The sequence below is a fragment of the Thermothelomyces heterothallicus genome, assembly GCF_042370625.1.
Source record: "Thermothelomyces heterothallicus CBS 202.75 unplaced genomic scaffold P884_scaffold_5, whole genome shotgun sequence".
Lineage (NCBI taxonomy): Eukaryota > Fungi > Ascomycota > Sordariomycetes > Sordariales > Chaetomiaceae > Thermothelomyces > Thermothelomyces heterothallicus.
The window spans coordinates 175,425-199,283 of record NW_027192566.1 but is presented as its reverse complement, the minus strand read 5'-3'; the positions used below and the strand labels follow the sequence as shown (position 1 = coordinate 199,283).

Below are 23,859 nucleotides of genomic sequence, written 5' to 3'. Positions count from 1 at the left end.
GCGGAGAGCCGGTCGGTTCTCGGGCGAGTGCGCCGCATGTTCCTTTCCAGTGTCTCGTGTACCTTTCGATCTGCAGATGCCCAGCATGCATGAGCACAAGCCGGCCGATGGCTCTCAATACCCGATCAAGGTGTGTACACTGCCGGTCGGTCTCCATGACGAGGACTGGTTCGACTCTAGGTCTCAATGAGGTATGGTTGGTGGTAACTGCCTATCATCCTTGAGGTCAGGTGGCTACGTAAGTACCTAAGGTATCTATATACTTCACCAAGGCACCCAAGGTTGCTTGACTTCCTCAGGCACTTAGGTAGGTCACACAGGTATGTAATATTCTCGGAGTAGCTCGTGAAGAAATCACCTACAAAATCAGGCGGTGCTTTCATGGACCAGAAGGGGTAAGTGCAATCCTTCGGGTGTAAATCGATATACTAAGAAGGAACCTACAGCCTGAGGAACTCCGTATAGATCGTAGGTAGGTGCTGTATGTACATAATACATACATACACACATGTCTAGGCGCGCTGGCGAGCTGTTCTCCATCGCACGACGCAGGTACGGCATCGAGAATGCCGCTTCTTCCTTGAGCGAAACTCCCGAATGCAGGCAGCTTTCCCCGCGGATGGCGGCGTTTGGCGGTGTACTCAAAGTACGTTCCGGACTGCGGTCTATAGCAACGTCACACATCTCGGCAGGCTCCGTGCATCACACTTGAGCACGGGCTGATTCAGACGAGCGATTGGGCCCTACAAAGTAAGATAAGCGAGTGCCCCCGATCTAGGCGGCTGCCAAAGTGGGAAGAAGCTGGCGGCGGGGTAATGCTTCTTCCCGCCAATAAGCGCTGCAACCCGCCACGGCATGTACTATGCCAATCTTTTGGAGGAAAAGACCATGGAAGGCTTGATGGGGTGTGGCTTCCTGATCGTATTGCGTACGGACGTACTCTGTGGTGAATGTGTGGTGAATGGAGTACGGATGTTCCATACAAGTAGGTGGGGCCTAAAGTCCGGGGTGGATCTCGGACCGGGGTCAGGAGGCGTGCGTGACTGACCATAAGCACAAGTTCATTAGCCATTGGCCAATTATACCCTGGATAAATGTTTAGCCAAGCCTGTTCGAACCATGGCAGGCCGACATTGACAATGCATCCGCTTAGTCTTAGAAGGGCGGCAGGGAGAAACATTTTCAGCGTAACTATTCCGTATTCCAATATTCTCCCAAGTATACTCCGTGGCGGAGGGACAAAGGTAATGATTGTTGGCAAGCAGACAATACCTAATCCGTACACAGTAGTGTATGTTCTCATTGGATGACCAGGCGTCTGGCTTCCTGCATGCGAACGTACTATGTACTTTAGAGGCACGGGCTATACTGCCCCTACGGCATACAGAGCACAGCATGATGCATGTTGTTGTTTACCCTTCGCTGTGTTGCGCCGGAAGTTTCTATGCATTGCCGAAAGGGTTAGATGGATCTTGTTCCATGTCGTACACCCGCCGGCACGCTCAGGAGGCTGATGAATGACAACCCGCCTACCGGGTCTCTGGGCGTCTACGGACGCGCGCTGGCACCCTTATCCCGTCTCCATCAACCCCACCGGTCTCCGGCCGAAGTCCGAGGTGCCGCCTGCACGATCAGCAGGCGCGATAGGGGCTTTAATGTATATCCCATGCACGCTTCGTCCTGGGGACGTCGTTCTCCATTAACTCTTCTTTATTGGTGGTCTCATCAGCTCCAAGTTGGCTGCATATTTGTTTTCGTCATCTCCCTCCGACCATCGTGGATATTGTGGGTTTTTCTGCCACCAACTACCTACCTATCCAGGCATTTCATTCCTGATCTGGCCTATAATACTAATCCTTCATCGTCCATCCGTCGTCAACGTCAACACGCACGTCTGGACAAAGATGTCAACCACGACCACGGTTACGAGAGAGCGCAAGCAGACTGAGGCACCGGATTTAGACTCACAGATCGCCAAGCTTGACAGGCATGGCCTTCTCTTTGGTCAGAAGCTCGCAGCTTCCATGTCACCCCTTTTACACGATGTTGTCTATCGAGAACTCGGTCTGAACTGGGAGCAGCTCAGGCTTGATTCTACGGATATGGACCTCTTTCTGAGATTAATACGTCATCCTAAGTTCTATGGTATGTCAGTCATTTTTGGGCCCATATTGTCAGCGTGCCTGAGCATCTCTTTGGTGGCCGCCCCTTTCTTCCTATATCTTTCTTACCTAGATGTGGGTGTGTTTTGGTGCGTGTGTGTGAGTAACTGAGCTTGCCTTGCTAAATGAACTCTTATATAGGAGCCTCTGTCACCATGCCGCACAAAATTGCCATCATTCCTCACCTAGATGAGCTCACCGAAGAGTGCCGCGACGTTGGCGCCTGCAACACCCTCTTTCTCCGACATCTCCCAGATGGCCGCCGTATTTTCTGCGGTGCCAATACCGACGTGATTGGTATTCGCGAGTCCTTTGTGCAGAATGTCTCGGACCCTTCTGTCTACGAGAACCGCCCTGCCATGGTCATCGGCGGTGGTGGTGCCGCTCGGTCCGCCATCTATGCTATCCACAAATGGCTCAAGGCCACCTGCATCTATGTCGTTAGCCGCGACAAGAGCGAGATCACGGCCGTTGTAGCCGAGTGCAGCAGGCGTTCCTACGGAGCTCGGTTGGTCCACGTCGAGACGGTTGAGCAGGCAGAAGCACTCGAGGGTCCAGGAGCTATTGTTTCCTGCATTCCAGACTTTCCCCCTGTGTCAGAGGGTGAAAAGGTCTTGAGGCGCATCATTGAGGTTATGTTGCGTAAGGAGAAGAAGGGCGCACTCCTGGAGATGTGCTACAACCCCTCGCCTTATACTGCCCTTGGTGCCCTAGCCGAGTCCGAGGGCTGGCAGGTTATTCTCGGGACTGAGGCACTGATTTGGCAGGGAATCGAGCAGGTGAGCTGGCTCTTCCTTCGCTTACCCTGGCTGTTTACCCATCTAACCATACCTGCACAGGACAAGTACTGGACGGGTCGCGACAGCAGTGAACTCCCAGTTTCACAGGTGAAGAAAGCAATCGCCGCTAGGTTAGCACAAATCTCTAGACAGTAAATACTATACCTTAAATCAGATTTCCCCTGGTTCGAGGTCAACCTTTGATGTGACAACGTGCTCTAAAAATGCTTCCCGTGAGACTTCAAGATCTCAAACAAGGCAGGCTTATCCTGATCGTACCTCAGGGGCTTTGTCGGTGTATAAACGATATCTGAGGTACAAAATTTTGAGATTTCAAGTCCTCAGCGCCGCAGCTCATCAAATGTGATGTTCCCGGTAATCGAAGACATTCGCATGTATATACGCCAAGGTGGATCAATCACCTACATTGTTGCTTTGTGGGGTGTTTTAGGGGACTGCCTGTGTGGCCATCTCAACCTACACTGGACTCGGGTAATAAACAACTAGACACCTAGAACGAAAGCTAGCAGTTTAAGGTTTGGACGACTCGACACAAGGGTTCACTCAAACCCTCAAATACTACAAGAACAAGAAGAGAGCCAAACATGATTAAGTTCTTTCTCTGCGACAACTTCAGTGTTTTAGAACACCCTTACAGCACGTAGGTCACTCCAGAACCCTCGCACACCACCTAAGTCCAACTGCCTCCTGGCCGGCGGCCCTTGCCAAACAAACCACCCCCTCCCCCCTCTCCCTCCTCAACTGATGAATAGAAATAAAAACAACTCCGTCCGCCATTCACGCTTCAAGCCACATAGGCCTCATATAACCATATTCAAACATGTTTAGTTGTTTCCAGATGGCCTTGCTTCGGCTTCTCGCCCGTGCAAAGAGATGCATCATCGACTGCCACGCTCAAGCCCTGGGACTCGAGCTCCTCCATCAGCACTTTGTTAGCCTTGCGCACCGGCTTGATCTCAAACAAGCGGTCCATGGACTCAAGCGGGATCGACTTGGTCTCCGGAATCAGATAGAAGACGAAAATGATGGAGAGTAGCATCAGAGATGCAAAGAAGAAGTAGACACCGTACTCCATCTTGAGGAACATATGCGGCGTGAACCGCGAGATGATAAAGTTCCAAAACCAGTTGTTGGCCGACGCGGATGCCTGTCCCAGGGAACGTGTGTTTTGGTCAAACATCTCGGAATTGATGACCCACGGCGTCCCGTTCCAGGATGGTGTGTAGAATGCTGTCCAGAGGTAGAAGAAGAAGATAGCAGCGATGCCAGCACTGGACATGCTACCGCCTTCCTGGTTCGACGATGGGTCGGCAATCTTGATGTAAGCCCCGATGAACCACATGCACAGTGAACCGCCCGCGGCACCGATGAAGAGCATGCGGCGCCGGCCCACGAGATCAACAAGCCAGAGCAGCCAGATCACCGTCAATACCGTCTTGACGACACCAAACAGTCCTGTTGTCAAGAATCCGGTATTTGTGCCTGTGATCCCAATGCTGCGGAACACCGTGGGGCTGTAGTAGTTGATCGAATTGATGCCTGTTGTTGGCGTCAGCATCCGCCGCCCTCCTAGACAACCGAGCAATACAAAAAAGGGGCGCTTACCGCTGGCATTTTGAAATAGGAAGAGCATGCCGCCGAGGAAGAAGCGCCATTGGACCTTGCGCTGCTTGAGGGCAAGGAACGGCTTCCAGAAACCCTTCCCAACCTCCCTCTCAAACCTCTCAAGGTCTTGGTCGATGTACTGGACCTCCTCTAGGATATATTGATCGGTGGGCTCCAGGTTACGTATCCAGCAAAGGTTTTTCATGGCCTCGTCCCTCCGACCCTTTGAGAACAGCCACCTGGGAGATTCCTTGATCCAGAGGACACCCAGGAACAGAAGGCCACCGGGAATGAGCTGTACTGCGAAGGGTATGAGCCATTGAGACCGTGTGGGAGCAAGAGTCGTGTTCACTCCGTAGTTGATCCAGAACCCGACAAGACCGCCAATCTGCCAGCCCAGCTCGTAGATGCCAACGAGCCGGCCTCGAACGGCGGGAGGCGCAAGCTCGGAGATGTAGATGGGTACCATGTTCGATGCCCCGCCAACCCCGATGCCAGCCAGGACTCGACCGGCAAGGATGGTGCCAAGTCCCCTTTCTGAACTTGCCGCAAGCATGATGCCGGCGCCGATGAGGAACACGCCAGCAAAGACGAACAGAGACTTGCGCCTGCCGAGGAAGTGACTGGTGCCATAGGCGAACAAGCTGCCGAAGAAGGCTCCTGCCTGGTAGACCGAGACAATGTTGGCCTGCAGGAGAGCCAGGGCGTCAGGGTCATAGGAGGCGAAGTCGAACTCCTTGGTGAACGACGGAAGAGCAAGCGCGGTACCAATGAAGGCCGAGTCGTATCCAATCATGCATGAGGCGAACGAAGCGACGGCGGCACACGCGTAAACCCTCCAGTTGTAGACGGCCTTTGGCGTCGGCCGGTCCTCCTTCAGCGCTAGGAGCGTCATCTCGGCCTGGTGAGTGATGAGAGCTGTCTAATGGAGCGTAAGTGGATGGTACCCCACGGGGAAAAGGTGCGGGTTGAGTCTGGGGAAGCTGAAACTTCTTCGGGTACCCCAGGATTCAAGATATTTATAGGAGTTGCCGCCTTTCATGTGCGAATACACTTCAGCCTTCACTAAGCCGACGATCGTGCAGCACCCACCCTCGGGGCCCCAAGTCACGTCGCACTTGGCCTTTGGGGTTCTCCATGGGGTTGCCACATGGCTTTCGTGCGGGCCCAAAATTGCCGACTCGCCTCCGCTTGAAAAATGTTGAACCGTGGGGAAGGCTAGCAACGCGTAAGAGCGTTGATGGAATGGGATCAGACACAGCGAACCATCGTTTCGGTAAAGTCAGCATCGTCGATCCATGGTCCCCGCAAGTAGCGCAGGAACAGTTGCTACCCCTACCCCTGAAACCCCACCTCTGGGAAGCGCTACGGGCAGTTAAACCGGCAGTCAGGGTGAATGCTCTGCCGGGGTCAATGTAAGCTTCGGTCACCCACAATGACTGTATTACACAGTAAACATGCCGTAGACATAACAGTCAGTCGTACTCTGTGACTATTATGATCTTGGCTGGCTAGCCCCCGCCTTGCATACTGAACGCGCAGCTTAGAGCCCGGGAATGTCAACTAGCCATCTGCGTAAGAATAACCAGCCTGGAGAATTCAACCGCGTCGTGTTGGAAACAAAGCTGCTGGGCCATGTCGTCACGATTTGAGATGACAATATGCTGTGCTTTCTATATTGGAAATGGATAGGCCAGCTTGCGGGAGTGGTGGGGCCAAGGCCTCCGCAGTAGCTTCCAACTTGGCTTTTGAAGAGTGTCATGCGCCAGGATGTTGACAGCATAGTGTCTTGCAAGTTCACCTGTTTAGGTTCACGAGTCTTGCGTGGTTATGTTGTTAAGTCGAGGCTCTAGTCGCGCAAAGTTGGAGCGTCCGTGATCATCAGGATACGCCTTGAAAACTTCCCGTCTCATCAGGCGACGTGGCGCTCGACGTCCTGTGAAAAGCTCAAACTGAGCGAAGCCCTGCTCAGGAAGCAAATCCAACCCATCCATTGCCACCCAACCCCGATGTGCCTCTTTCCGGACCTGCTCCATCAGGGGACTGTTTAGAGTTTTGTATTCAAGCTCGAGGACAACACCCCCAGTAGGACTTTCCAGCCAATGGGGGGGAACTGTGAAATTTGGTGCTGGGCTGCCACCAATTCCATGCGTTGGGATGCAGGAGACGATCATGGTGGGAGGTTTGTATCCGTTCGGCCAGGGGTCATCGCGGGATCGGATGATGTGGAACCTTGCGTTTTCCTCAGATCCCGGACTAGCGCTGAACAACGGCAGTCCGTTACGCGATAATAGTGTCTCGAAATGCAAGACGAGCTTTTCAGCGTTGGCGAGCGTTCGGTTGAATATGAGAATGTTCTTGACTCCGAGCTGCAGCATCGCGTAAACCGCAGCCCGAGCCATTCCGCCAGCGCCAACAACAAGCCCAGAACTGCTGGGCCGCACAGCATTGGCTGGGGAGAGGCCGCGGCGGATACATGCTCGTATGCCAATCCAATCCGTATTTTCCCCGTAAAGCGCCTTCACGGGGCCAGCCAAGTTCCTTCCGTTCGACAGCAAGGCATCATCAGGAATACTTCCATCGGGGTTGGTTTCCCTCAGAGGAATTAGAGTGTTGACAGCACCAATAGCTCTCGCATGCCTGCTTAGGGAATGTGTGAGGCTGATTATCTCGACCTTGAAAGGCAGTCCCACAGAGGCACCGGCAAAGTGCGGGTCATTAACGAGTTCTTGGAGACTCGCGATGTTGTTCGTCGAGTGAGGCTCGTAGTAATGCGGAATGCCACAGGCCTTGAGAGCGGCGTTATGCATCGCCGGCGACAGACTATAGCTCACATTGGCCCCAAAGACGTAGAGCCTCATTGGATGGTAGTAGAAGGATGAGTATAGGGCTTGCGTTGCCTCCCGGGCTGTAAGTGACGGGTACAGGACAGCGGCGTTCTCGGATGCAGTTCCGGAATGCTCGTCGCGCAAGCCTTGCGGCGCAACCGACGTGAGAACCTGATTGAAGCATGCCGAAGTCCGTCCAAGTATTCCTGTGTTGTAGACAATGAGCGGCAACCTCGGACCCGGCGCCAACTCCGCGGCATAGTGGACGAACCGCACATCCAGGTTGTCAGTGACGCTTGTTGCCCTCTTCGTGAACCTTGCGAGATCGCAACCGTTCTCTTGTGCCTTCTCATAGTATGACCGCCAGAAAGAGGCTTTCCACTGGGGAGGGTTTGAGTCGTGTAACTGAAGATTGCCCACAACTTTACAAGTCCCTTTTGAGCCAATGATCCGTGCAAGCAAGCGACTGTCAAGCCTTAGATCAACAGTAACATACTCGGGCACAAGCCGCAGGCTATGTTGCACATACGACAAGTAGAGGGACCGCCATGAGTCGTCGGACAGTGCCGCTTCGGGAAACACCACATGAAGAAATATGGGAATGACGGTGTCTCGTCTGAACTGGGCTACTGCTCGACTTATTTCGCTGGCTCGGTTCGTCGGGATTTCGGCAGAAGATCGCAAACGGCCGGCATCTTCGGCAACAAGATCGTCAACAATGATCTCTATGGCATCAGCGCCAGTTTCAAGCTCTTGGATGTCGATAGCACCCCGAGTGAATGAGGAGAGAGGTACGGAGATGGCGTAAGTGAACCGTCTCTCTTCAGCAGGGACACCGGCTAGCGGGAACGCAGACTCGATGAATGGGATGGACCCGCTTGGTAGAATCAGAGACAGAAACTTAAGGAAGTGCCTCTCGGCTCGCTTGAGCGTCAGGTATGGTGCCGTTGGCCTGTCGAGGTCCGCAGAGGGCGAGGGGGGCCGCTCGCTCGTGAATTCGTCAGGCATGCTGCAGTCCTCCGAGACGTTGAAGAACTCATAACGCGTGCATTTCCTGAAGAAGGTGCTGCTCGCAGCCAGGATGTCGCGAGCTTTTTGAATGCTGTCAATCCTCAGGTGGCTCTGGATAGCTTTCGGGTCACGCAAGATGTATATAACGGGATGGACTCTCTGGAGCTTCTCGAGGGCTAACTGTATATCTTTTTCGATCCATGAACAGACAATGACAGCATTTTTGCCATGCCTCTCAAGAACGTCGTACAGGATGCTGACTTCACGCGCTTGGCAAGCTGCGGTGCCGTGTGTCTTTTTGTAGGCAGGACTGGAAGAACCTGCGACTTCTCGAAAAGCCATTTCAAGATCGACGACCTTGCGGTGCATGGCAGAGGAAGCAATGACAGCCAACGTGGTCTTGCCAGCACCACGGATACCAGCAATGATGATAGATGCGTCCGGATCGTAGCTAGCCGCTGCTGGCTTGGAGAATTTGGGTGCCGGGAATTGGTAGGCCGGACGGTATTCTGGAAAGCATTAGCCGGAGGACTGAGAAGAGGAAGGGCCAGAGATAGCATGGAATGGTGAAAGCCGGCGAGGTGATCGGGAGTCCTACCTCGAAGAGCTGCCTCGGCGGACACGGCCGAGCTTGCATTGAGCGGCGGTAGGCGAACAGGGTCTCTGCCCTCGGCGGAGAATGGCCGGGGCGCCGGAAGTGGTTCGGCACTTGTGCTTTGGGATGAGCCATCCCAGGAGGAGGCCATTGTGGCGTAAGACCGCTTCACCCCAGCAACGACGGGCGAGCTCATGGTGCTGTTACCGTATTTTGATCGAGGTACGGTGACTGCCAATGAAGCGGGAGCATCCACCGCAAAGTATTAGGTGCGGTAAGGTGTTTCCCTTGTCCAATGAATTTAGGTTTTCGGGACAACCGCACGCGTGGCCAGCGGTGGAAGTCTGGTGGTCATCAGGCGACGGTTTCAAACTGAGGAGCGAGTTGGGGGACAACGAAGGGCACGGTTCCCACAACAGCCGCAGTTTTCGCACAAAGAAAAGACCATGAATCGGGCGCCATGCGGTCCCGATTCACAAAGCCTGGATCGTCAGGACTGCTCGCTGGGGGTAGGTAGATGCACGAATGTGGATTCTCGGAGCAAGCAGGCAGCTGAGGCACGCAGGTTCGGTTGACAGCTCTATCCGGGCCAGCTGGAAGGGGAGCAACTCGACGCAAGCCCCTTGGGCGCGGGGCCCCTGCTGTTGCAGGATAATCATTCACCCCGCAGATTCCCCGCTCGTTTAATCGCTTTTCCACCCGAACACCTGCGATTTCACACCACCCCACTACGAACCAGTGGTCTCTCATCACCAAGGAAGCGATTCATTAGACAACGTTGGCGACGCAGGCTCCATCCAGTGTGGCCAAGCCTCGGTTTGCGACGGGCGTCAAGCCGCGGCCCAAGCAACTTTGGGAGTCGCACACAGACCAATGAACGCCAGACAGGGTCGACACTATCCAGGGCGCTGGGCGACTTCCCCAGAATCTCCGCAAATCGGGTCTTGTGGGTCCTCATGGAGACTTCTCCCAATGCTGGGTTTTTGATCGTTTTCCGACAGCCGTGAACCGATCAGCGGCATTGGCTTCTTCCGGGACGGAATATCCAGTACTGCGACCTACCGGATACGGATGGTCTGGGCCGACGGATATGGTGCATCAGCGACTCTGGCATTGGCGTGAGTCTGTCCGTGTCGGCATCCCGACCTGGCCATTCTTTTCGCGATGCCACCAAAGCGGAGGGCGGTCGAAACCGAAGCATCCAATCATCCGAACGGCATCTCGTTCGGTCAGGCTGAGGCACCACCTTCCGCAGTTCAACCTGCCCCCGTCAAACGCCAGAGAGTGTCGAGAGCTTGCGACCAGTGCCGCGCGGCACGCGAGAGATGCGATGGCAAACAGCCCGAATGCCATCCTTGCATATCCCAGAGCCGACCATGCACCTATGAGGTGAGCCCCAAGAAGAGGGGGGTCCAAACTGGTTATATTCGAACGCTTGAACTTGCACTTGGCTGGGTTTTCGAGAAGGTACCCGGCAGCGAGGAGGCTCTCGGTGCCCTCTTCGCCCACGAGGGTGGCCACAGGGCCCCGTTTCTAGCAGGACAGGACCCCAGCGGGGCCGACCGTCTGCAAAAGAGGTGGAGGAACAGCCGGGTCCACAGACGGATAGACCGCATCTTATCAGGTGAAGCATCGGCGCCTTCGCCGGAACATCACGCACTTTCTCCCTCAGCGGACGCAAGTGACAATGAAGGCAATCAAGCTCCAGCACGAGCCGAGCCAGATTCCGCTGTGCTAGACGCTGCTTCTGTTATCCAGGAGACGTCAAATTTCCGACGGAGAAGCCTCGAACACTGCCCTCCGAACGCGGAAGAGCGGAAACAAGTACCATCGGATGGCATGCGGACATCCCCCCAAGCGTCATCAGGGCGCATCAAGCTCCCCGCCAATCACTGGCGCTTGCTTGATATATATTTATCCTACACGCATTCCTGGTTACCTATTCTCGAAAAGCAAGATCTATTCCAGGCTTCATACTCTTATCCGGACGAAGGGCTCTCAATCGACCGAAGCGATTCTTTTTCTGCAGTCCATGCTGTTTTGTGGGCCGCGTTGGCTCTGGCATCCTTTCAGGATACTGGGAGCTCGAAGTCTGCATCGTCAGATCACTCAAACCCGCCTAAGCTCCCCCCAGGCGAGATCTATGATACTGCTCGAGGTCTCCTCCCCTCAGAAGATGGGCCGTTTCAAATCCACCATGCACAGGCCTTCTTGATACTTAGTCTCGTCAATCTGGGGCAGGGCAAGTTGGCCAGTGCCGGACTCTTCGTTGGTTCCGCAACTCGGATTCTTCTCGATCCCGACTTGATTCGGCATGTCACCCATGATCAAGGCGACCCGAGAGTCAGGTTGGCCTTAATGTCTTGCTTTATGATCGACACAATTCTTTCCGTCCGATACAGCAGACCGCCCCATCTGAGGCCGCAAGACCTCGCGGCCGTGCAGCTAGTGTCTGAAAATGGGCATGACCAATGGGAGCCATGGACGCCTTGTGATGGTTTTGGGCTTGGGAATACTGGTTATTGTTCATCGCGCAGTCCTGCATTCCGCCTCAGCACCTTCAATCAACTCTACACTATAATCAAGGTTCTTGCCGAGGAATTGTCGACGAGGACGCAGCGGTCGGTATCCAGGGGCTCATCGAGCGCCTTTGTCACTCAGCTGCAACATGTGATAGACCCCAACCTACCTTTTAACAACTTTATTCTCTCCCCGGCCTGTGGTTCAATATCTGTGCCCACGCCATATTTGGTTCGAGCGACATACCTTTGGGCCAGCGCAATCGTCGAGCCCCAACGCGCAGGGACTCTTCTGCCCTTGCTACAAGACACATTGGTTCAGTATCAGCGGCTATTCGGACGATCAACCACGCCTCCATTTCTTCACACGTGTGTTGCATCGTTGGAGAATGGCGACTACGTCTCCCGCTGTGGTGAGCAGAGCCAAGAATTGCTGCGACGTCTGCTGTCAACCTTTTCCTGCACACCTTTTGGGGGAGGGCGATCCTCCACCGTTCGCGACTCACATTCAAATCTCCTTTCTCAGGAAACGCAGGATACACTGTCCCAGGGTTTATCTCAGTCTTCCGCGTCGGGGAACACCCTGTTGATTCACCCCACCGCCATGATGCCGCGCCTCTACGGCAGCCCGACAGGACCACAGCAACTACCATCACACCTCACCAACAGAAGCTACAACTCTTTATCAGGCCAAAACTTTCCAGAGATTTACCAACTTCAGTCTCATGGCCAACCATTAACCATACCCCAGGGTGGCGACACGCGTACCCGACGCTCTGGGAGCGATGTTGCTGCTATGTCTGGGTTGTCGACAGCAACGGCCCCATCACACGGCGACATGCCCTCATCCTACCATCTTTTTCCTCATACTGGGCTTGGACCGAGCCCTGACGTCGATGCGCTCCTCGATGATCTTTCATCGATCGAATACACCGATACGGCGGATGCGGATCCCCAGTTTATGGTCAACCTCGGATTCGCCCCAGGGTGCGACATCACTGAGATTTTGACACGCGGGTTTGGGGGCGCATGACTTGGATATCGTGTACTCCATCGTACCTTGGAATTTTGGATAATACGCTTTAAGTTTGTATATCTCATTTTCTCATCCTGAAGCTCCTGTCAATGTGATGGTCCTGCTTGAGCAGGGAGAGGTTGTGAATGGCGGGTTACGACATGCTTTAAGCTAGTTTAGTGTAGCCAGAATAACAATAAGGCAAGATGGCCGAGCGGTCTAAGGCGCCACGTTAAGGTTCACCCTTAATCCAAATCTACCTCGTAGATTCCGTGGTCCGAGAGGGCGTGGGTTCGAATCCCACTCTTGTCATATATTTTGCCGCTCCGCTTGTTGGGCATGATTTTTTTTATCCTGTAACATTCGCCCTCACAAATTTCAAGCATAACCGGAATGCTGAGCCTCGCGCTCAGCCACTTAACTGTAAAGGGCCGTGATCTTGTCCGGCTAGTACTGGCGTTGATGTTTCGGAGGTGGGATGCGCGAGACACTCAAGGTCTAGAGGTCTTTTTTAGCTCCGCCTCCTCTTAAGATCATTGGGGATGTGACTGGACAAGAACCAGAACACAACCCGCGAGCATGGTTTTGTAGCGAAGAGCAAGACGTCTATTCAGAGCGCTGGATCCAACGTAACAGCACAGGGGCCTGTGACAATAGTTCATGATTAACGTGATTGTCGTCACCGCAAAGCTGAGAAGCATATTTAGGAGGGCACAACTTGTCATGAGGACCGAGGTTCAACGGGCGCAGAGTCGGGAATGCCAAGGTTGGAAACATCGGTAATAGGGGAAGGAGTGGATACGGCTCTGTGATGTGCAGTGTAGTTCATCAGTGGCATTGGTGCTCTGTTGGAGTTCATCTGATTCGGAGTCTACTATGGCTAGCTTCCCGTGCGCCAAGAATTGGCTTGGGCCCGCCACCAGGCACAACCGGACGGATGGGAGAGCGTTCGCCCTCGTGGCTCAGAGGAAAATCGGATCTTGGGGGGGGGGGGACGAGCTGGGCGAAACAATCTACCCCGCACAATGCTTGAAGTCTATTTACCCTTGTGCAGCCCCACGATGCTTGAATCGGAATCGTCGGGCTATCATTGCTTTGGGGACGCAGTCTGCTGCATACTCCGTAGTGTATAACGTGGAAAACGGACAAGTGGAACGGCTGGTGCAGAGATTGGGAATGCGGAGGGACGTCAATGCGGATGACCCACAACGTGGGGAAATTGACCAGAGTTCATCTGTTCTTGTGATTTGTATCATTATTAACAGCCGATAATATTATATCTCGTCCAAATCCACTCTGTCAAGACGGCTTCCCAAATCTCCACGCCCCACAACTTCGCCGTGGCAAGAATACCCACAGGAGAGGAGGCATTGACCACATCTCTCCCTCCACTGCCCAGGCAAGCAGCAGTTGCGGATCCCATTTACAATACACAAGTCCCCAAGAGACGCGCGTTCAATTATTCTGAAAAAACAAGATCCGATTGTATAACAAAGGACCGCACACTAGCAGCGCGTCATCTAAGCAGTGGTGCGGCTAGACGTCTTGGCAAGGCGAGCCTCACGACCCTTCTCGGACCACGGGAAGTGGAAGACAGGGATGAGGAAGAAGGAGTTGCTGTAGGAAGGGACTCGTGTTAGCCAATCGAGTTCTGACGAGGCAACCCGCATAGGGCAAACGCTAGTGTCGTGTGGGAAAGGGGGAGGGGGGTTGTGTGTGGGTGGCGGCGCGCCATGGCGGCTTGGCTCCGTGGATGCAGGGATTGGATCGCGATGATGACGATGGTGGCTAATTGGGGCAGGAACTCCAAGGCAAACAAGCCCCAAGAGTGTAGTAGAGCACACAGAAAATTTAAGAGTGAAGACGAACGAAAACTGGGAGGAAGGAAAAAAAATTAGACGGGAAGACGTACCTGCTATCGGCAATACCGGCAAAGGCATTGTACCAGGCCAGGAAGGCAGCGACCATGCCAAAGCCGCCGCCGGCCTGAGTGAGCTTCTTGGCCGATGATAAGGCGCCGTTGTTGGTGGCATATTCGCCGCAGGCAAGCATGAGGAAGGCCAAATCAAGGGTGAAGAAGAGCAGGAAGAACATGACGGTCGAGCGCAGGGTGCAGAGCAGCAAGATAGTGGTGAAGATGAACCAGCCGGTCAGGAAGAAGCCGATGGCTGAGTTAACCATGCGCGGGTCGATGTCGGATGCCTGATCGTACGGGCCTCCCTTGCCGGTGATGTTCCAGTTGGGGGTCAGCAGGATGCCGTAAGCAATCCAGAAACCGCCGTAGGACGAGAGCGCGGTGGCACCAAAGGTGTTGCCGACAGCCATTTCCCTAGTGGAAGGAGGCGCAGAATGTTAGACCTTTTTTGTTTGTTCTTTTCTTCCGAATTCCCTTTTTTTTTTCCCCTTTCTCTCTTCTTCCAAATAACAAAAGGGACAGAGATTGGCACGCTCCCGGGACTTACCACATGCCGGCGAGAAGCTGGACGAGACCGCCATAGCCGAAGGCGAGCGGGACGGCAATGTTAGGGACAGACACGTCGCGCGCGCCCAGGTTGACGCAGGAGAGCACGAATGTAGTCAGGGCAAAAGCGCTGAGACCCAGCGGCGCAGGGTTGGCGAACTTGCGGTGCTCGATTGGTCGCCAGAGACCGGGCTGGAATTCACCACCGAAGGCGGGCAGGCGCGGCTGGTCATCCTGGTGGATGTTGGCCATGGGTTTCCGAGGGTCGAAGCTCCGGTGTTGGACCGTGTTCACGCCATTGGGGTTCGCGGCGCTGGTGGTCTGACCGATGTCCTTCTCGACCGCCGTCGGCTGCACCGTGTCGGCCATTGTGTGTTTGTGCTTGATTGACTGGGGGGAAACCTGGATCAAAATGCGGGGAGAACTAAAATGGCAGGGGCCTTAAAAATAAATGAGAACAAACACCTCCACGAATGCGATCTGTCTTCGCGATGGGCTGGATGAGGAATGCCACGAGGTGAAGATGAAAGTTGAGAAACCCAGGGAGCAAAGACACCAAGGTCGGAGAGCGACCGAGGGCGACGGCCTCATATACCCTGGGAGGGTTTCCGCCCGGTGCACAAGGGCTTGTTGGTCCTTTTGGGTTGGGGGTTCGCCATGCAGCGCAACATTGATCGCTCCGGGGATCGCCAAATCCGACGGGGACCCCATTGAGAAGACGAGCGGGTTGCGGGGACCGGGGCCCTGCACCCATCCTACCCTCCCCCTGCCACACAAAGCCTGGTCACTGACAGGGACAGTCTGGAGCGGTCTCTGATAGGGTAAGATCATATTCCCGGACAGATGGATATCCATAACTCTGCAGCTCCGGGCATGCCGCGACTAGGCGGGATATTGGGGCGGGGGGCCGATGGACACCATCGTCCCTGTGAACGATCTGTACGCTGCTTGGCGTTCTACACTCCACATATGGAGGTATGTGAGGACTTTGCAGTGTACACTACAGTGACACAGTACAAAACTTTTTCGGAGAGCGTGCCGAACTCGTGTCATGCCGTCATGCTCTGCAGGTGCTCCGTACAACAGGCAACCTCCCTGCACTCATTTGTTCCGGGTCGCCGTTTCTGCTGGAGACTGTCAGGGGAGGCGAGCCCTACTAGCGAACACGCTAAGTTAGCTGTTCGGATGGGAGATGGAAGACTGGGGCATCTGCAAGAAACCCAGTTCCCTGCTGCTGCCGCCGTAGTGTACGTGCGGAGCTAACCCCCTCAAAAATATTAGGCGCCTCGCGCTAAAACGCAGTCGAATCTTCTGCCCTCAGTTCCTTCAAACAGGTGGATATATGTAGGTATTAAGGAACTGCGTCCATAGATACATTCAGGCAACGTCGGTAAGGTAGTGGATGTGTAAGTTCGTCACTTGGCTGTTCGCACGGTAACGGGAAACTTGGGGAAGATGCTGACCTCAGAGAGGTGCGGGGCGATCTGAGAGCACAGCGAACTCCCGTCTCTTTTGTCCGAAACAGGACTCGTTTGTGTGCGCACACTGATCGGTAGAACCACACACTAGGCACCCCAACCCAGAGAACATCACGTCAGCGTCAAGAAACGGCCTCCGCAATACCAAGCCAAGCGCCAAGGTCACGCCATCCCCAGACATCCCCAGACGACAGGAGGCTATTGGGGCGATCCCCGAACAACGTCTGGGGCAAAGGAGAAAGAGAGGCCCTGGCGCCCGGCTCAATGGAAAAAAAAAGGCACGGGTCGGCTGGTGAAACGAAGACACGTGCCTGCTGCCTTTACAAACTACACTACAACTACAGTGTGTGTAGCGCATTTTTCTCGACCACAACTCTGTATACCCGTACGCACACTACATAGATTCCAAGGCCCGGTGATGTCCATAACCCTTGGCGTGTCGGTTGAACGAGTGCCACATATTCGCGAAATGTCTCCCAGAAGCGCGTGCAAGCGAATCTTGATGTGAAAGCGATAGGGGTAGTACATGTCCATTGCCTGAGAACATGCAATGCACATCTACATCACAGGTGTAGCATTGGACGGAGTTACTCTGGGACCCAAGAGAGACAGAGCACGCCGAGATTCTGGAACACAGGCCGGGGCGACGCCGGCTGCGTCTGGTGCCTGTCTTGACCGACGGCCTTCGTGACGGCAAGTAGTAGTTAGTATGGCCTCCGTTCAAGTAACGACACTACACTAGTGTACGGGTACTGCGTATCTGGTAGTATTTTCCGTGCAGCACGCGGGGTAGACAAAGTGAGTGCTGTACTTCGTACTGTACATACTCCAAAGGTAGCTGAGGTATGTTCAGTATGTCCCAAGCATGATCGGGTTCTTCGACAGGATGCTCATTGGGTGGATACTGCGAAACACAATCCCAAGACATCGAGAACAGGGAATGAAGAGCCGCCAAGCTGTACCAAAGGCGAAGCCGTCATTGCTCGTTTACAATTCCCGCTTACGAGTGCCGGCTCGGCATGCGTAAGCTGCCGCTCCAGGCCTTTAAAATATACTACTCCGCAGACCGACTTAACTAGCGTACTCCCTAGTGTAGTGTGGTGTGTACACTTTGGAGTCGCCAGATGGGCCGATCTCGCGGGGAGAAGGAAGGGAGAAGGAACGTAGAAGGCGCTTCCACCCTTCGCGATGATGCCCAGGTGATGTCGGCATGCCAAGGAGGAGAACCCCAGATGGGGTCGTCCCCATTCCCCCGGATTGGGGGCTGATTGACGACTGCTCTGGGCCTCTTCGGTCATTCGCCATGGGTCACTGCGGGACCGGGCCCCAACAATGCATTCATTGGGGGGCCCCAGCTTCTTTTGACCAGGCCCGTTGCACCTTCCTGTCAGGGAGCCATCCTGTTACAGCGTGGTCACAGTTTTTCCGCAGTCTTCCCCAGTCAGGTACCGAGAGACACTTGAGAGAGTTCATTGGTTCTTCATACGCTGCGGCTTCCTACTGGTACATTACAAGTACGCAGCGTCCTCTTTCAAAGCCGCAAGGGATGATCGTCCCGTCTCCATCTCAGTTGTCGTGTGTGCTCTGGGGTGTGTGTGTACTGTACAGACTGCAGCAGAAAACACCAAACGCCAAGAGGGGGTGGTGGTGGATGGTTTTTCGTCTATTGGCTAACCCTCTAAGCGGGTCTTAGACGTGCCTGTGGTGACCAGGGAAAACCGTAGTGATGCTTTGGGCAAGTCTTGGACGAAAACGCGGTCGTTAGGTAATCCATTTCCATCCCCCGATTAGGACTACTCCCAAACCGGCCCATTTCCTCCACACCCCTGCCCCATTTTTCCTCTATGGTTGCCTCGAGTGCCCTTTCCTCCCGAGGTTGTCCCGAAATACAGTATGTGTCCTGAAACGTGACTGTCAACCTCGGCAACACGCCCTGAACAAACTTCGCAGAACCGCCCGAAACATGAGAAAGAAACGTGGGCAAACATGACCGCCAGAAAGAAGCCGGCGTCGAGTCGCCATGCCTCTACTGACAAAACTCAGAAATGCTAGAAGACATTTGTAGGTCCGGCGATGGTTCCGCGATGCAGCGGGAATGTCGAGTCGGTGCAAGACGAACCAAAATATTCCCAAAGCATTTTCGGGGTTAAAAGACTACTCGGTACGTTGGAGGGTCGAGGTTGGGTGGAATGTGCAGGACGCAAAGCTGCCTTTTACGCACACAGTCTTCCTGCTCCCAATTTTGCCGGTGTGTTACAGTCAGCAGGAGAAGCCCTTGTTTGGTCGATCTCGGCCCTCACCCGACAGCCACTGGCAACGGTTTGCTCGTCTCCACAACGGATCTGTTGGTGCACTTCTTCCCTGCAAGTTATGTAACCCACGGTGGGGAGCACTCTGGAGACTCACCTCTTTGGCCCAGCATGCCCGTGCTTGAATCGCGACCAGAGAGCACATCGTGACCTCTCAGGGCAGATCTCTTTGTCCCAAACCGACCGATCCCAAGACCAGTCTGCACAACGAAGATCCTCCATCACTTGATCACCTGCAATTTCCAGGTTCGACGAAATGGGCATACAGTACCGAGTATATCCAAGTTCGGGTTACATGTCCGATTGTGGACTTGGAGCGGAGTGTTGTCATTTTTTTTTCTTTGGCTCTTTCAGCTCTGCCAAACCCCTTGTCCTTTGTCTTGTTCTTTTGACAAGGAGGAAAGCGGGAAATATCCCCCGTTCGCTTGGCTAAACTCAGGTAATATTTGAGTTACACTGCAACTCCCCTACTCTTCGTGTACGCGAATCGAAGGGTGTGATCTTCCCATCCCAATGAGTAGGTTTCCCGTCGCGCTTTGCCTTCTCTGGTCGTCTGTTGGCCGGCCCAATTCACGCGATCACACCCACCCTGAATCACGGCCCGGAGCTGTTGGTGGTCTGAGCCGAGAGCCCAAACCCCATTGACGAAACTTGGATGCTTCGAGTGGCTGTCCGGCTTGCAGACCGGAGACCCTCGATGCGGCCCAGGGTCTGATAGTTGGCCGGCTGATGGCAATTGCGCATCGGCCCAAACCCGACTGTTTCTTCGGAGCTTGCGGTTGACCCAGCCGTATTCGCGACAGCAGCGAAATGAGAATGTATGTACATACACACCTCATGAGGCGATGACTAGAGTCTGCTGCTCTTTCCGACCGAGCTCCGCGTGGATTTCTTGTGGGCAACTTGCCCTACAATGCTGTGAGCACAGAGTTCTCGTGCACTTGCCGCGACTACGCAAACATATCCTTGGCGTCCGCTTGACAAGCTGTACTTCAGATTTGTTGATCTTTAACAAAACTCCATCTCCGACTCTCCGGCGTCGCTTAAGCTCTTTCACAGACAGATTACCGTCCAAAGAACTCGCAAATTTTGCGAAGTAGCTGACTCTGTTCCTGCTGGCCGGGGTGAGCAAACAACCCTCCTCGCCTTCGAGAATCCGGCAACCGGGCCGGGTCATGGCCTGTACAGTACTGTATCATGAAAGTCGGAGGTTTCGAGTGGACTGGACTACAGGAGTGGCCCCGTCTGCTCCTGCCGTTTCGAAATGCGTTCCAGCATGCCAATTGCCTGCACGAGCAGTGTACATACCTTATGTACCTTTGTACCCAGCAGCGTCTCTGTTGCATTGGTTGATATCGTCCGCATCCTCCTTCCTCCCCACTGACTTGCGGCTCTTGTGACACAGTCACCTTCACACTACACTTGTCAGCCGTGCCACTGTATGGCCATATCTGGAACGTATACCTGGCAACAGGACATAGTACGGATAGAGCGAGCATCAGGACGACAACGCAGAGGTCTCTGGGTCTTTTTTCTCACACCCATTTGCACCCATTTTCTTCCCTTTTTACTTTTTCTTCCTTGCTTCCTTTCCTCCCTTCGCTCCTTCCTTCCGTTCCTTTTTTGATCTTTTGCTTTTCTGCCTTTCTCACTTTTCTCGGGTCTCTCACAGAGCAACACCACTACTCTCACCAGCCTCCTTCAAGCGGCCTCAGCAGAACAGTGCTTGAGCTTGACTTGGCACCTACCCCCTTTATACGACACAGAAAACCAGGGAACCTCTTGCTGGTCCGTGGGGCTGCTGAATGTGTTACGATCACCCCACTATATGCAGCACTGGCAGGCGTAGGCAGCCAATCTACTCAAGGAGCTGTGACCTGAACAAGCCAGGGGACTACTGATCTTTGTTTTCGAATCAAGAGTCTTGCGGTACGCTACTGGGAAGGGAGGCCGCCGAGAGTGTCATAAGTCGAGCCCTCCGTGGCCCTGCTCCACCCGAAGTATTGCCTGGACATATCTTCGGGGAATAACAGTCTATACCGCATCGCCATGAGTGGAAGTTTCTTCCCAGCCACTGAGTCTTCACCGTAAACATATCGATAGAGACGAGAGACCCTTTTGGGCCGCCGAAAGCATACTTCGTCTTGCTCAACTCTTCAGCCCGATTCCTTGGAGATACCAGGGAAAGCGAAGGCACTTGTTTGGGCGCTGAAGCGCCAGTCATTGATCGCGACGCACGTAGGGCCCAGAGAGAGGGGGGGGGGGGAGGGGGGGGACCGTTAAAGCGACGTCCTGCTTGAGGATAACAATGAACCCAGTTTTCCGAACACACGAGTATAGAATGCACTGTTTTGGGGATGGTACGGCAACGCCGCCATAACCCTACTCCTTTATCCCGCCTGCAACGAGGCGAGCCATCCCAGTGTTGCGCTCCGGTCTTGGGTGCATGCATACATACATAGTCACCGAATCATCGCCACCTCTTCTCCAGGGAACAATGATACCCAGTATGATTGCACTCACTCACGTTGTAACCGGGCCGACCTTCCTTCCCCACTGACCTGGGCCGTGGCACTCGAAAGCCACCGGAAGTAGCCAGAAACTCACATTGTTTAGTCGCGCCGAATCCTTCCTGCGTCTCGCTGCCAATCTAAACACCAGTCCTGAATAACCCCTCTGGGCATATGCTGCGTAGAGGGGTGTATAACTTCCATTGGCAGAAGGGTCCCTGTAACGACCAACCGACACCGAGCTTATGATGCGTATACCTTCAGGTCTCTTTGCTCGACCGTAACATCCAGCCATTGATACAGAGCCTTAACCTAGCTGCTTCCCCGGTTCACCACGGACAAGTCGAGGCCACCGGAGGACAACCTGCTGAAGGTCTGACCCGACGCCGGGGAAAGGACAGTACACAAACCAACGCGGTAGAGGCAGGTGAAAGATCAATCTGTAAAATCACATTTGGTTTCGAGAGGGTCCAAACCGATCTCAGTCCATTGTGCTGGAACCAGTCAGCAACCCGAAGCTGTAAGGCATTCCCTATTCTTGTTTCAACATATGGCCAGGAAACACCAGGAGACACGGCGCTATGCGGCTTCGATATGATCGATCATGAGTCAGCGGCTTTCAACGCCATGCCTGGCGAAGTAGCGACGTCGAGACAACATCTTTGGAGAATTAGTCCGCACGGACAGAAAAGCCCAGCCCATATATTGCGTTTACAAGACTCACAACGCTGGGCAACACTTGCCTCGGGATGGCGTTGGTGCGAAAGGTTACGAGCACAGAGTGGCAACTGATCAACTCGGCATGCATGGAGGCTGCTGTGTCGTGGCGTGATGGTTAGACATAGAAAAGATGAAACAGAGACGTCTCGGGAAGTTGAAGTATTGAACACCGGTCAATTGATACGGACGAGAAAACGCGGAGCTCTTGCGAAAGCAGCACTGCACAGCACCAGAGCTCGTTACCTTTGAGCGGCTAGCTCAAGGGGCACTTCATCGCTCGCAAGACAACCACGGAGGGCAGGCACATGAAAGGATTTCTCCTCGCTGCCACACTCAGTTCACCATAGCCGACAGCGGCCCGCGAGTCACGGATACCTCTTGCAGAGCGTAGCCAGTCAACACTTGACCAAGCGCGAAGAAAGCGTCGTTGACAAATCGTGATATTGATCCAGGCCGATCGTGCTAAATTTACGACAGCCTCAATCTATGCCATTGCCGGAGCCCATGCAAAGTCAAAACCCACAGACGCCCCAAAGCACCCTTCCCCGCTGATTGAGCCTCACCCTCATCCAGCACCTTAATGAGCGTACCGCTTGCCGTCCCGGAGGGTATCGGCATACTCCTCCAGAGGGCTCCTGATGAGCTTCGTCTCCTTCCAGAGGTTGGGTGTGAGGAAGCCGTAGGTGTGGGAGACGGCCGCGAAAGTGGCCTTGAGGGTGTTCTCGAGGGTCTTGGTCGAGCCGGAGGACGAGGTGTAGGCATCCTCGACACCAGCGAGCTGGAGGAGACGCTTGACGGCGGGAGAGGCGACGAGAGAGGTACCACGGGGAGCAGGGATAAGCTGAGAAAAGGGTTTGATTAGCACACCCGAAACCAAAAATCAAATCACCATTGGAAAGGCAAACTTACGCGGACGGTGACGGAACCGCACTTGCCGCTCTCCTTGGTGGGCAGAGAGTGGGGGAGACCAAGGTTGGCGCCCCAGTAACCGCGCCTCACGGGAACCACGCTGAGCTTAGCGATGATGATGGCGGCACGGATGGCGGTCGCGACTTCCTTGGAAGTCTTGATACCGAGACCGACGTGGCCCTCCGAATCACCAATGATGACAATGGCCTTGAAGCGGGTGCGCTGACCGGCACGGGTCTGCTTCTGGACGGGCTTGATCTGTTTCGGGGGTAAGAAGAATTCCAAGGTTAGAAACCGGCCAAAAGCGACTTGGTCGACCCGAGTTTCGCGGTGCGCACCTTCATGACCTCATCCTTGAGCTTGGGCAGGAAGAAGTCGACAATCTGGTACTCCTTGATAGGGAGCGAGTGAAGGTAAATCTCTTCCATGCTCTTGATCTTGCCGGCCTTGACGAGACGACCGAGCTTAGTGACAGGCTGCCACTCCTTCTCGTCGCTCTTGCCGCCGCCCCGGCGTCCACCGCGGCGACCACCACGGCCACGACCACCACGATCGCCACGAGAAGCGAAGCCGCCGCCACGGGCACCAGTTCCACGATCAGCCATTGTTGCGATTTTCGATTGTCGTTGAACGGTTGTCGTCGTGGGACTCGGTCGAGCAACTTGGGTCGAGTCGGTTCGTTTTGCGGGTGGGGGGAGCTTTTTGCTGGGAAATTCTGGTGTGCCAAGCACCAACCCTAAAACTTTTGTGGGGCCCTCAATCCACGGCCGCAATTCGTTGAGGCTGGCAGCTGTGGGGCGGCCGGCAGCACCCGCTCGGCGGTTTGGCGTTCACCTGCCTCCGAGGTGAGCGGCGAAGGAATCTTAATCGCCGAAAGGGGAGAAATTCAAGACTGCTCTTATTTATGAATATCGGATCTCGACCATTCTACCAGAAC

General features: G+C 54.4%; 6 protein-coding genes and 1 non-coding gene across 7 annotated transcripts; 3 read left to right on the top strand and 4 right to left on the bottom strand.

The window, feature by feature from the left end:
• Positions 1-1,904: 1,904 nt before the first annotated feature.
• P884DRAFT_194576 (uncharacterized protein) lies at positions 1,905-3,097 on the top strand (the record flags this gene model as incomplete). Its single annotated transcript, XM_069437842.1, has 3 exons — positions 1,905-2,145; positions 2,304-2,941; positions 3,002-3,097. 3 exons carry the CDS (start codon positions 1,905-1,907, stop codon positions 3,095-3,097), a joined length of 975 nt encoding a protein of 324 aa, XP_069299567.1.
• A 390-nt stretch (positions 3,098-3,487) lies between these two features.
• Positions 3,488-5,808, bottom strand: P884DRAFT_256606 (general substrate transporter). Its single transcript, XM_069441073.1, has 2 exons — positions 4,568-5,808; positions 3,488-4,501 (listed from the first exon to the last, which is right to left on the bottom strand). Exons 1-2 carry the CDS (start codon positions 5,460-5,462, stop codon positions 3,777-3,779), a joined length of 1,620 nt encoding a protein of 539 aa, XP_069299566.1. The 5' UTR covers positions 5,463-5,808; the 3' UTR covers positions 3,488-3,776.
• A 425-nt stretch (positions 5,809-6,233) lies between these two features.
• On the bottom strand, positions 6,234-9,599 carry P884DRAFT_283317 (type I 3-dehydroquinase-domain-containing protein). The gene is made up of 2 exons (XM_069443651.1): positions 9,005-9,599; positions 6,234-8,915 (listed from the first exon to the last, which is right to left on the bottom strand). The coding sequence occupies exons 1-2, from the start codon at positions 9,195-9,197 to the stop codon at positions 6,379-6,381; spliced, it is 2,730 nt and encodes a 909-aa protein (XP_069299565.1). The 5' UTR covers positions 9,198-9,599; the 3' UTR covers positions 6,234-6,378.
• A 566-nt stretch (positions 9,600-10,165) lies between these two features.
• P884DRAFT_194923 (uncharacterized protein) lies at positions 10,166-12,553 on the top strand (the record flags this gene model as incomplete). The annotated part of the gene is made up of 1 exon (XM_069437872.1): positions 10,166-12,553. The coding sequence occupies one exon, from the start codon at positions 10,166-10,168 to the stop codon at positions 12,551-12,553; it is 2,388 nt and encodes a 795-aa protein (XP_069299564.1).
• Positions 12,554-12,735: 182 nt separating this feature from the next.
• On the top strand, positions 12,736-12,847 carry P884DRAFT_t53. Its single transcript has one exon. It is a non-coding gene; the product is annotated as a tRNA-Leu (tRNA).
• Positions 12,848-13,877: 1,030 nt separating this feature from the next.
• Positions 13,878-15,730, bottom strand: P884DRAFT_290385 (GPR1/FUN34/yaaH family-domain-containing protein). The gene is made up of 3 exons (XM_069444055.1): positions 14,998-15,730; positions 14,448-14,864; positions 13,878-14,152 (listed from the first exon to the last, which is right to left on the bottom strand). Exons 1-3 carry the CDS (start codon positions 15,363-15,365, stop codon positions 14,056-14,058), a joined length of 882 nt encoding a protein of 293 aa, XP_069299563.1. The 5' UTR covers positions 15,366-15,730; the 3' UTR covers positions 13,878-14,055.
• Positions 15,731-22,169: 6,439 nt separating this feature from the next.
• P884DRAFT_238617 (40S ribosomal protein uS5) lies at positions 22,170-23,697 on the bottom strand. Its single transcript, XM_069440094.1, has 3 exons — positions 23,261-23,697; positions 22,923-23,180; positions 22,170-22,854 (listed from the first exon to the last, which is right to left on the bottom strand). Exons 1-3 carry the CDS (start codon positions 23,525-23,527, stop codon positions 22,591-22,593), a joined length of 789 nt encoding a protein of 262 aa, XP_069299562.1. The 5' UTR covers positions 23,528-23,697; the 3' UTR covers positions 22,170-22,590.
• Positions 23,698-23,859: the final 162 nt, after the last annotated feature.